This window comes from Charadrius vociferus, unplaced genomic scaffold, assembly GCF_000708025.1.
Source record: "Charadrius vociferus isolate BGI_N301 unplaced genomic scaffold, ASM70802v2 scaffold45, whole genome shotgun sequence".
Lineage (NCBI taxonomy): Eukaryota > Metazoa > Chordata > Aves > Charadriiformes > Charadriidae > Charadrius > Charadrius vociferus.
The window spans coordinates 2,424,181-2,436,318 of NW_009648712.1; the positions used below are offsets into that span (position 1 = coordinate 2,424,181).

Here is a 12,138-nt window from a genome sequence, read left to right on the forward strand (position 1 = left end):
ACTTCTCCCTTAACTTGCGTCACGGACCCGGGGGAGAGGTGCATTGCATAGTAGCTGTGGGTACTAAACCATAGTGTCACATATATGCCTGTGCAGAACATACGTATACCACTTGTACAGCATCTGCGCTGTTGCGCCCAACAGCTAAATTTCTGATGTACTTGCGCCAGTGAATGATATGCCCTGGTTGGTTTGCTCAGTAACCGGTCCTCCCCTACCCACAAAAATGCAGGTATGTAGACTGTAGGGTTGGGGATGGATCCCCATAGCGCTGTGTATGCACTGCAAAATGCTACCAACTGCTCCGCTGTGTTTCTGTTGCTGGACAGATTGACAGACGAAGATGCTACAACTGAGGAGGACATCTCCTTGCTTATTGTTTGGTCAGTAGCTTTTGGCATAATTTTTAATGCTCTGGATCATTTTTATGGAGCTTCATGTAGTAGCCAAAATGTTACCAAAGCCCTGGGCTGGCAGGAGATATTTCCTGTTGGGATGTCGCAGGTGGGATTTCACCTCTAGCCCCACGCGGCACTTGGAGGTAGAGAGGAATGGTCTGAGCTAGCTCTTCCAGTGAAGGGAGGCCAGCAGCACCATGGGGCTGCTCCAGGACCAACTGCATCCAAACAGCTGTGGGATCTGGGCATCCTTTGGCACAAGGGCTGACTGCTCCTGACCCACATGGGTGCCCTGAGGCACCTGTTAGAGGTGTGTGGCCATGCCAGTACGGGGACACGTGTCTGAAACGGCGGGAGCACTCGTGCGTGCGGGGATGCATACACTGCAGGCGCAGAGGAGCAAACATCGGTGCTGGGACCGGTGGGATCCTGGAGTACAGGCAGGGCTGCAGTGCAAATGCAGCTCCCAGGCCAAACCCTGCTCTCGTCACAGTCCTTCTGCGTTCAGCGATGCCAGGTGGAGGCCCTAGCCTGTGGCAACCCCTTGGCAAGGGCCTCGTGCATTCAGGGAGCGTGTACTGGAGAGGCTAATCAGTTCTGCAGACTGTTCCAACAAGCCCTTCTCGGGCAACCTAGGTTTACTGTCATGCTACTGTGGTCAGGGCACACCTCTATCAAACCGCATTTGCTACAGGGCTGCATTAGCTTTTCCGTTGCTTTTCCTTCGTACGGAGGAGTCGGAGGATGCGTTCATTTTTTGTTAGTTCTGCTGGCAGTTCGTTTGCCTGGAATAAAAAACCTTCAGGTTAGCAAAAATAAAAGAGTATTTCCAAGCCATGGTTTAAATCATCTAAAGAAGATGCTACTGAGCATTATAATGATGTGGTTATTCCAGTGTTGTCTCCACCACTGTTGAAGATATCTTAAGAAGTCACCTTTCCACACAGTGTGCAAATCTCACTTAAGTCTTCCAAATAATCCTAGCATGGGATTTGAGTGGTCAGGTCATTTTGTGCTGACTATCCAAGCTAAACGGTATCCCTTGGGCTCCCTATGCTACTACCATAAAATTAAAAGAGAACATAGCTGCTGATTTTCTGGAGGACATGAGGCAGGTCTTTAAGTACCAAAGTCCATAAAAATCCAAGGAAAGACTTTCATTGCTATGAAATAGTCAATGCTATTCTGTAGGATTGGTAATAGAACATCAGCATTTGGTATTCTGCATTTATTGAATACAATAGTAGGGCCTGTTGCGACAGGAGAAAGGGTTATGGCTTTAAACTCAAAGAGAGAAGATTTAGACTAGATATAAGGAAGTAATTTTTTACAATGAGGGTGGTGAAACACTGGCACAGGTTGCCCAGGGAGGTGGTAGATGCCCCATGCCTGGAAACATTCAAGGTCAGGTTGGACGAAGCTCTGAGCAACCTGATCTAGTTGAAGATGTCCCTGCTCATTGCAGGGGGGTTGGACTAGATGACCTGTAAAGGTCCCTTCCAACCCAAAATATTCTATGATTCTATGAATTTTGGTAACATAAAGTATTTATAATGAAGCTACTTGTGAAAATCAGTAATTCTGTCCTGTAAATGTACTCTGTTGTGCCAAATCACATATTGTTTAAAAAAAAAATCAGTAGGAGAGGTTACAGCCACAAACTTTCTTATACTGCACACTCTTCTGCTGCAAATCACCATCAGTAGCAGAAAAATCTTGCATATTGTTTAGATGAAAGTAGCAAAACAAAACGCCACACAAACTACAGTATGAGCATTAACTCTGCTGCCATCAAGTGGAATGATACAGAAATAACAGGCACAGATTTTACAGTAAATGACCAAAACATTTAGAAGGTATATGCTGGATTACTTGTGTTACAAAATTTCATCCACCTAATCATAAACCAGAAGTAAATACAAGACCACTCATTCATAGCTTAACAAACCCAGCTTGGTATCAAATACTAGTGGGAAACAGTTCATAAACACAACTCTGAGGAAGACACTTCCATGGAAATTATCAAATATGTAATGTTAAAACACTTTAGAGAATGAAAACAAAACAAGTTTTCGGCAGAAAACCTGCTGCCATAAAATTAATACGAAACTATTTCAATAAACTAACATATTATTGTAAGATACGGGAAAGACACATGTAATTTGAGATATTTTTTGGCATTAGCAATGTGGTGAATCCTCAAAGGCACCAGATATGTATTTCTCTTGCTGCTGAAATATCTTCCTTGCATATTTCTCACCTGAGACATAAATATAACTTATGACTTATCAAAACGAGTAATGGACTACTATTTCCCTAAAATGCAACCTAGCTAGCCCATGACTAGCTATAGTTAATAATTTAACCTGTGGTGCTTAAGTGAGTGCATGGTTTGGTTAGTCTCAGATTGATGTAACTTCACAACTACCAGCACCACCAGTGGTACTGCCTAACACCCTTATAGATGCTTGTATACAGAAACGAATGGACTGAACAGTGGTGCTTCTGGAGAGGATCAAGTGGCAACCATGGACCAACGCAGAAACATGGACTGCCACGACACATGTGGCACGCACGTCTCCACCACTTGGTGCTCCCTACCTGCCCCTCATCCGGCACGGCATGCCAGGACGTACCTTGTTCCTCAGGCACGGGTCTGCTCCTGCTTCAAGGAGCAGCGCTACTGTCCTTACGTTGCCGCTCAGGACGGCCGCGTGGAGAGCAGAGGTTCCATTCTAGAAAATACGAATGGAGATGTTTGTACTGTGCATGGGAAGAAATCAAAAGGCAATGAAACTCAAATGTTTGCAAAGAACAAGCCTACGAACAAGAAAGAAATAACACGGAAGAGGTTGGGTTATCAAAGGTATAGGGTTTGATTTAGACAGGGTGCTGGCAGGCTAGTGGGCTATGAAGGAGGTGATTTTAAATGCTTTAATAAAAATGAGAGTCAAGTTCACTTTACCACAACAATATTTCCTTTTAAAAATTAGCCTTGTCAATAGATTAGAGGTGGAATGAACACAGCACATGCTTCTGCCTGGCAAAATCAGCCATTAGCAAGTGAAATAGAATCATAAGCAGTAATGGAAACCATCTGTGCATTTTATCTTCTTTCTCTGATGATTAATGATCTCAATGTCAGACAGCTGAGTGGTGATTTTTTTATGGCTGGCCTTTTGTTTGTGGCTGCAAACTGACAGTTCATATAAGTGTGGAAGCTATTTCATACTTGTAATTAACAACTAAGTTAATGCCACCTGGATTTTCAAGTACATCAAAATGGCCAGTTAGTTGCATGCACAGAGGCTATCAAAGTATATGATTTATAGGCATGTAAAATTAAATCAGCTATTGAAAAGCATCTTCCAAGTATCTGTTATTTTTCAAATCACTTTCTGAATTAAGAGGAAAACAAAATCAAGTAGAGAATCTGCTCGCAACAGATCTCTTAGCATACCATTTTGCTGACTAAATGCTATAGAGGGCATGGTATAATCCTAAAAATGGCACCATCGAGAGCAATCCGCTTACTGTAGCAATAAAATCAGATGACAAAAAGCAGGAGAATTCCTTCTATGACACAATCTGCTTCCTCATTCCAAAAATAAAATTCACAGTTTCATTTGAGAAGACTAATTTTTGTGTGGCATTAAAGGCTAAATAAGATAATTTCATTTTTCTCTTTACTTTTTTGGGCTCAAGCTTGTTATTGACTTCCACTGGCATAGTCATAAACGTCAGATCTTTCATCAGACCCTTTGCTTTCTTGAGTTTCTGCCTAAAAATTGTGTGTTTCACTACTAACCTTCAGCAGGCCCAGCGTGGGAGAGAATTTCAGCAGCTCTTCTATCACATTGTTGTACCCTTTAATGGCAGCCTTCAGTAAAGCAGTTGTACCGTCCTTTGAAACAGAGAGGAAGGTCAGTTCAGTTGTTACCACTGCTTTACCTGCGTTCCCCTCAGCTGGAGGGAAACACCAGCTCTCCCCCACACCTCTGAGAGGAGGGTCTTCTCTGCACATCGTCTTTGAGGAGACACCTCCACATACGCTGCCGGTTTTAGGGCATCTGAAGGATTTTTCCTTTGGCAGGTGAAAACTTCAGGGTAAAGCAAACCCGTGACACCATTTATCATCTTTGTCTCTCATTTATATGGACATTTCCATTCCCTTATTCCAGAAGGTCCCCCCAGAAGGCTGTCCCAGACACAATGGGAAAATGGGAGTCCACAGTGGGGCTTTACAGCCTGGAATCTTGGGACACTGGGCCTCCATTCAGGCAGCCTTGCAGCCTCAAAAAAACCCTAGGAGGTGTTAAGCTACAGACAGAGCACAGGAAGAAGTGCTACTTACGTCCCGTGCGGCATCTCGCTCGGCTCCCCGCAGCAGCATTACTCGCACCACTTCGCTGTGACCCATCTGTGATGCAATCCACAAGGGAGCTGTCCCATCCTGCAAACAAAATAAGACTGCTAAAGGTTTCACTTCCAGATTCTGTGCTCCCTGGTATTTTACCACCCAAGTCTGCCTACTGGAATGGACATACTTCAATTTCTTGTTCAAGTCTTGCATCACAGATAGACATATGCAGAGTCACTTCCAAATGCACATGGGAGCTTGGTGTATCAAGCCTGAAGTGTTCCAGTTGTGGAGCAGAGCCACCCTTAGCTGCTTTCTCTTGCATCGTTGGCCTGAAATGTGCTTTGCTGTGAGAACAGTTAAAGCCCTCTCTGGCTTACCAGTCGTGTCTAAAATACATAGGGAAGTTTGAAATGTAAAGGCCAAAGGTATCCCGTGTACTTTGAACTGTAGGTGGCTAGATGTGACAGAAGATACAGGTAAATCTCAGCACGCATGGACAGATTCCGCAGCTGGGTCTCTGTACATGTGGAGTGGAATTTGTTTAGAGAAGCTAAGGAGCAATGCAAGATGATCGCCAGCTTTCAATGTTAAGTTACATTATCCACCCTCAGGGAATCTGGTAAAAACATCTTGCCTTACAGTGATGGTAAGTATTTCACAAATCTTATCTTCAAGAATTCAGCTAGAAAACAAGGCAATTATCAAGGAATCCAGCGTGAAACAATCTGATTCGGAAAAATTGTCCTGTCCAATCATTGTTTGAGCAGAAAACCTCAGAAAACAAAATGCACATTCAATATAATCTAAACTTTGTGATGGATTTCCATCCCAAAGGCAAAGGTGAGTTGAAGCACATAAAGTATTTCTCACTGCAATTAAAAAGTAGTTTTGTGTCTTTTCCTCCTTTTGCTTCTAAATGGCCTGATTCTCGAGACTACAGGAGGACTCCAGCAGTTATGTGGTGCCAAACTGATTCTCGTGGGCCTTTCATAAAAGGCTTTGCCTCTATGGACTTTAAGATAAAAGTGAGCCCTTCCACAGCAGGGTGCCTGCTGCTGCCTTCAGTGCTTGCCAGTTCCCCTTTCCACCCTCAGCAGCCTGAAGATTTGGCAGGAAAAAGGAAGGCAAAATATACTGGGGCTTCCAAAAGAGCCTTAATGAGAAGTTCCAGAAGAAAACTTTTTACTTTAAATACGATGTTTCCACCTTGATCAAAGAAGCAATCCCTCTCCTCAGTGCCAACTGAGAAGATTCATATGACTTTCTCATGCAATCCAAAAAAAACTATTGTTGAACCAGTTCTCTGCTTTCTATGGGCTAGTGACTTAATCCATTGGAAGAAATAGAAAAGTTATTTCTTCCTTTGATGTAATATTCTGGGCTTCCCCTTTTCTGATTCTGAGGAAGAACAAACACACATCCTGACATCTTCCGTCTTCTCAAATGGTGAGGAACAGGATCTTTACCCACTTTTGTATCATTTCTCCATAAATTAACTAATTGAAATTAGTGACTGACCTCATTCTAGTATATATCCTGTTAATACAATGAGTGTTCTTTGTGATTCCAAAATAACAAAGGCTCTCTTCTATACAGCATATATAATGTTAGCGTAATGGCAAAAACTGTCCCTCTCCAATTTCTAGTGTTTTCCCTAGCAGTAAGCTGACACTTCATATTTTTTCTAATCTCCTCCCACCAGAGGGCTCTAGAAAATAGCAATAGGGGCACTGAAAAAGCCTGTAAAACTTGGAAAATATCTGAGAGCAGCCTATGCAATTTAATCTGCATGAAGAACCAATGCTATGCAAATCCACACTTCTATTTACACAAGAAATGCAAGGACAAGCACAGCACTGGGAACACAGCAGCTTTCTTTTGCTCACAGTGAAGTTTGTAAGAACAACTCTTATTTTCAGGTATAAATGCGAAGGAGCAGAAGGAAATACAACTGTTAGGTAACATCACTCTTACCATTAACTGTCCTTAATAATATTGCTGTTAGACTCAGTATCTCAGTTATAGGCTAGAGGCAAAAATACATTGTGAGAAAGAGTGACTGACTTGGAGGACTTAGCCTGAAGAGAAGAAAGATGAAGAAGTTGATGGTGGGCTCACATTGACTATTGTCAGCCTCTCTCTCTTAAGCAAACAGCATCTAACATGCAGGTTTATGCATACACATACAATATTTATATGGAGTAGATGAGATTTCTGTCCATTTTCATGTTGGTGTATGGTGCAAAAGAGATATTACATTGTACTAAGAGGCCACATAAGAATTCCTGTATAAAAAGATATTAAGGCTTGGAGACGAGTCAGGAAGAAAGGGAGAACAGGGAAAGATGCAGTTCAAAAACTACTTTCCCTGTCCCTCTGCCCACCCAGCAGCCTGCAGACCATTATGTTCCTAGAACAATGTTAAATATGCCATATGTTTTTAAGCTCTGCTAATTTTTTATTTGATTACAAGCTAGTATATAAGGACTACATCTCGTTTTAGGCCACAGCCAGCAGTTTCAAACATACTCTGACCAAAATTTCTGATGCTCTTTCTCTTACCCATTAACTAATGACTTTTGCTTTGCCGCTTTGAACCTCGACATTTGCTTGTGGCTTGGAGTTTTAGAAAGGGCCAGGTTAGGGTGGGAGGTGAAATACCCCTCAAATTCCCAGTAAGGACTTCCAGGGACAGAGAGCCCCCACTCTCAGGCTACTCGGCGTCATCTCCTCCACTGTTCTGCCCATCAGTCCACTTGCACCACTACACCAGCTGAATTCTTGGTAATAACAAGTTGCTTGCTTGTCTGAAGTCTACACTCTATATAGGTTTACTGGCTTACATGTATGTGTAATTGCCTATCATGTGTTAAGAAAACAACATTAATTTTCAGAGTAATTTGAATCTGCTTAGCCAGTCAGACTAAAGCCTGCTGGGACACAGGCTGCCAAAACAGAGTGTAAAATCCATTGGCAAATAATCTTCTCTCTTTGTTTCTGAGTTGGAGAAGCAAAGAGACATCTCCCACACCAGGGTTCAGACAGTGCCCCCAGCTCTGTCTAGACTAAAAGATGACAAAAGAATTCCTGCCCAGCTCCAAAATGTCAGAAAGAAGAGAAGGCGGCTAAAATCCAAGGGAAATGTCATTGCCAGGGAAGAAACTCGCCAGGAATCTTCACTATTCGGTCTTGTGAGAGCTAAGCTGGAGGGCCTGCACACAGACAGCCAGCGCCGTCCGAGATGCTCTATGGTGTCAGGAGCATCCCTGTGGGACTGGGAGATGGGACACTAGACCAAAGGGGAACTGACACCCACTACAGCAGCAGGAGGAGGCATACAAGGCAATGCACATGCTCAGGTGCATGAATTAAGCCCCCAAATTCACAAGGTAGAGAGGAAAACCTGGACACCATGAGGAAGAAGCATGAACTGACACCTGGCACTCTGCATTCGATGTTATACTGCTTAGAAAAGATTCCTACAGCAGTGAGCGCAATGTAGTTTGTAAGTGACAGTAAGAGTCATCAGACATCGAAACTGCCTCATCTAGAGCTACATTCCTCCTGACCAACATGCCACCTTCGAACAAAGTACAAATCTGTTTGTTAGCAAGAAAGAGACTAAGTCCATCCAACCATTACTTTACTAATTAAACAGTAAAAATGTTCCATTTGTTAAAGAAATGTTTCAGATTACAGTGGGCCCAAATACAAATGCCACGGACTTATCCAGGCATAATCTTAGCAGGGATCGGACGTACCCTGAAGCAAAGTAAGCCCATCCTGCCGGAGATGAAACAGAGCCAGGAGGAACATTCACACAGAGTCAAGTCTTTGCCTCAACTAAGATTTAAAAACGCCTCGTGAAACATTGTGTTGTAGAAATTGGATTAGAAAGCTAAAAAAATATTGTCAGAAAGAATTAGCCGACACATTATAATTATGGTTAGCAGAACACAGTTTTTATGACAACAAGGTAGAGCTAAATCTGAGGCTCCCCAACTTTATTTTGTCCCACTCAAAAGGCACTAATGAGTACTTTGGTCTATCCTTCTACACTGATCTTTTAGACGCATTAATTAACAGCTTTCAACAACATTTCTTAATCTTGATCTTGGGAGATGGTGTGGAGGTAGCCTAGGAGCAACTAAAGCATCAGTCCAGGGAGTAGCTGCCAGCACAGCTCTGGTGCTGGAGAGGTGGGGGAAGAGGCGGCAGGAAAATTACTTTAGTTTCAGCACATAAAATGCTAATCCAGTTTCCTTACACTACAGGAGTAGCAGGGAGGCTATGCAGACCTACAGATGCAGCAGAAGTCATATAGATCAATCTCTGCTGCCAGGCTATGATTTGGCAGGTTTTTTGGTGTAGATGAAAGGAAATACACAAAATACCTGGCAAAGCCTGTCACATGCCACGTTGTCTGCCGTTATGAGAGTTTTCACATTCATTTGCTCCTGTGTGCTGACTTTTTACTTGCTGCAGTCAGTAATCACAGCCACCTGGCAGCCATACATGACTGATTGCAAGGACAGGACCTTAGCCCATCAATTTAAAATGTGCAGTGAAGACCCAGGACAGCTACCTTGCCTGCAGGCCTTCAGCAGACCACAGGGGAGGCTCTCTCGAAGCAGGCAAAGATTCCTGGGAAGCCCTATCTCTACCCAGACATTTCTAAGTGCCGGGAGGAAAGCTAGCTTTGCAACTCCCACACCTGGCTACTCAACGCAGCATCTAAATGTGCTGTTTAAGCACTGATTTTAGAGTCAAGAAACAGCTATGCAATTAAGAAATCCTTTTTAGGAAACCAAGAGAGCTTTTATATATGTCTGTGTACCTCGCGTATGCTTACGTATCCCTCAGTTAGTTTAACACCTAGGAAATCTCTCTAATCCAGTGTTATTTTTTCATAACTGTAAAATTTAGTAATTAGACCCCCCCAGCTCTTCCCTGAAGTGCTGAGCTCACCTGCCGTGGCTGGTTAACCTTTGCTCCTGAAGAAAGCAGCAGTCGGATGACATCCAGATAGCCTCCTTGTGCTGCCAGGAAAATTGCAGAAGCTCCATCCTAAGAACAAATACATCCAGCTTAACCAGTGCTGAAATGATGCCGTTTTTTCCATACAAAACCAAACTGAATCAAGTTCTTCCGAAGCCATTATGCAGTGTAAAAGCATATATATAGCCAAGCTCAAGAAATAATTACCAAAATCCAAAGTCTAGTTCATAACAAACTATGCTAACACATTTTTCATCCAGCATGCACAAGTACTGGCTCCCATCATATACCAAACTGAGCATTAAATCTCAGGTCTTGAATCCCAAGAGTCTAGTTCATCAAAGCATTGAACCACATAACAAGAAATCTATTCCTATATAGCAAAATATATTTATTTAGGTTCATTTAGCTTTTATATGTTCATGCAGAAGTGTTCTGCTACATAGACACACAAGGTGAAAACATGTTCAAGTACTTTGCAGAACTGAAGGCTCCAGCATTGAAGTCTGCCCTTTAGGCTGAAGGAGTAAGTACTGTGCCACCCCAGCAACTACCGTGGCACTGCCTTTGCACATCTTGCAGAAAAGACTCGACCTGTAATATAATCATGTGAAGCAGCACATGCAAGACAGAGTATCTCATAGTCCCATCAGAAACCAGCATTTTCCTGCAAAAAACTTTTGAAAGAAAGGAACAAATATGAGATTTTCTTTTTCCTCAGCATGTCTCTCCTGTGCAGATGTTCTTCAGTGTTTGGCTTTACAGAAGCTTTTCCATAGGAAAAAAATTTTGAAGTCATATTTCATTAAATTATTTTTGATGAAAAATTTTCAAACATCATTTGAATTCATCTAACCAACTGGACATGGAAATCTGCACTGAGGGTGAGAAAGGTGTTTACCCATCCTATATCCACCGAGCTCAGCACAGAGCATGCTAGGGCAAGTTTTCCCAAGAGGTAAAACTCTCTTAGTTTAAATAGAGACATGAATGAACCCCCTCGCTGCATCTCAGATGTACAAGTACACATCTTCTAACCAATTTATGCATATGCTTATCACAAAATACAGGGCATTTTAGCAGAAGCCTGTTGTTGACCTTGTTGGCGTATCACTACGTTGGGACAGAATGCTGTTGTCTGCAAAGAGATACTGCTTAGCTACTCCTCTTCATGCAAAACTCAGCACAGGCCTAGTGAAGCATGAGCTGAATATAGTGCCCCAGGGACTGAATTTAAAATGTTTGACCTTGATTTCAAGACTACTGCCCTGGTAAACAAGAGAGGTGTCTGCTGGCACTACAAATGCATACCCCTGGGCACTCTGGGGGGCTGTTTTCTCTGGTTGCTATGTGAGTACATGAAATAGGGTGATGGTATCAGGTCCTTTGCAGGCTTCCTCCAGAGACAGGTATAGCAAGAACACTTACATTTAGAAAGTAAACAAGGTTGTGTAGTAATAAAAGAGCTCTTTATTATAGCGTCAATCAAGACGAAGAATCTTGGTTTCCCTGTCATCCAACCATTTAAAAAATTTTTAGTTTTTTTGTACTTGATTTGGATTGATGCTGTAATGAGAAAACTGTTTTAAGGCTATAAAATATTTCTGCAAGAAATACTGTTTAGTCAGGCTGTTCTCTCGTCTCCTCCTCTACCCCTCAAGTGAGTCAATTTAAGATTAAAACATCTCTTGATGGCTTTGGGAGGATGACCTAAACGCATGCTCAAAATCCCTCAAAATTTGGCCACCTGCCAGTGAAACCGCCAGCCAGATACCACTTTGCAGATGCAGCTGGGCGATGTCCCACAAAAGGGGCCAGCCTAATGCTCTTTTTCAAAAGATTGTGTTCTTATTTTGTTAAGCAGCTGTTTCTGACTGGTTTTGCCCAATGGCTGTGAGCAATAAAAATACATTTCTAATTCCAATTGCAAATATTGCTCATTTCCAGGAGAGACAACAAGGAAGTTATCTGACTGCCTTCACTTCTAGGTAAGTGTCTGCAGGTGTGGCAGCAAGGCTATTTTTAAACCGAGTGGTAAACCCTGGGATTACCGTGCAGAAGTATGAATCACTGCCCTCAGATTAGAAAGGCAATTGCTATTTGCGCAGCGGCGAGGGTGGGACACCTTTCTCAAACATCGTTTAAACATAAATGTGAGGTGAGGGCAGCACAGGGGTTGAGACCCCCTGTGAGACCAACGCACAGCCCCTAGCACACTGGTGACTTCTGTGGTCACCAGCCCTCGGTTCCTCCCCATGCTCACAGGAGCTGAGTGTGACTGCATCTTGCAGGTCCAAACTCCATAGAAATGGCTGAAAAAAATCGTATATCCCTGGGGAGCAACTTCCTTTTTGTCAGTGTTCAGTGCCTTGGGGTAGG

General features: G+C 42.9%; 1 protein-coding gene across 1 annotated transcript in view; it reads right to left on the reverse strand.

Annotated features, from left to right (window-relative positions):
* Nucleotides 1–1,099: 1,099 nt before the first annotated feature.
* ANKRD29 (ankyrin repeat domain 29) overlaps nucleotides 1,100–12,138 on the reverse strand; it is a 26,578-nt gene continuing 15,539 nt past the window's right edge. The window contains exons 6-10 of the mRNA XM_009886657.1: nucleotides 9,730–9,828; nucleotides 4,753–4,851; nucleotides 4,207–4,302; nucleotides 3,035–3,133; nucleotides 1,100–1,183 (exon numbers count right to left, since the gene is read on the reverse strand). Of these exons, the coding sequence (XP_009884959.1) occupies nucleotides 1,100–1,183; nucleotides 3,035–3,133; nucleotides 4,207–4,302; nucleotides 4,753–4,851; nucleotides 9,730–9,828 (477 nt within the window). The remainder of the gene's footprint in view (nucleotides 1,184–3,034; nucleotides 3,134–4,206; nucleotides 4,303–4,752; nucleotides 4,852–9,729; nucleotides 9,829–12,138) is intronic.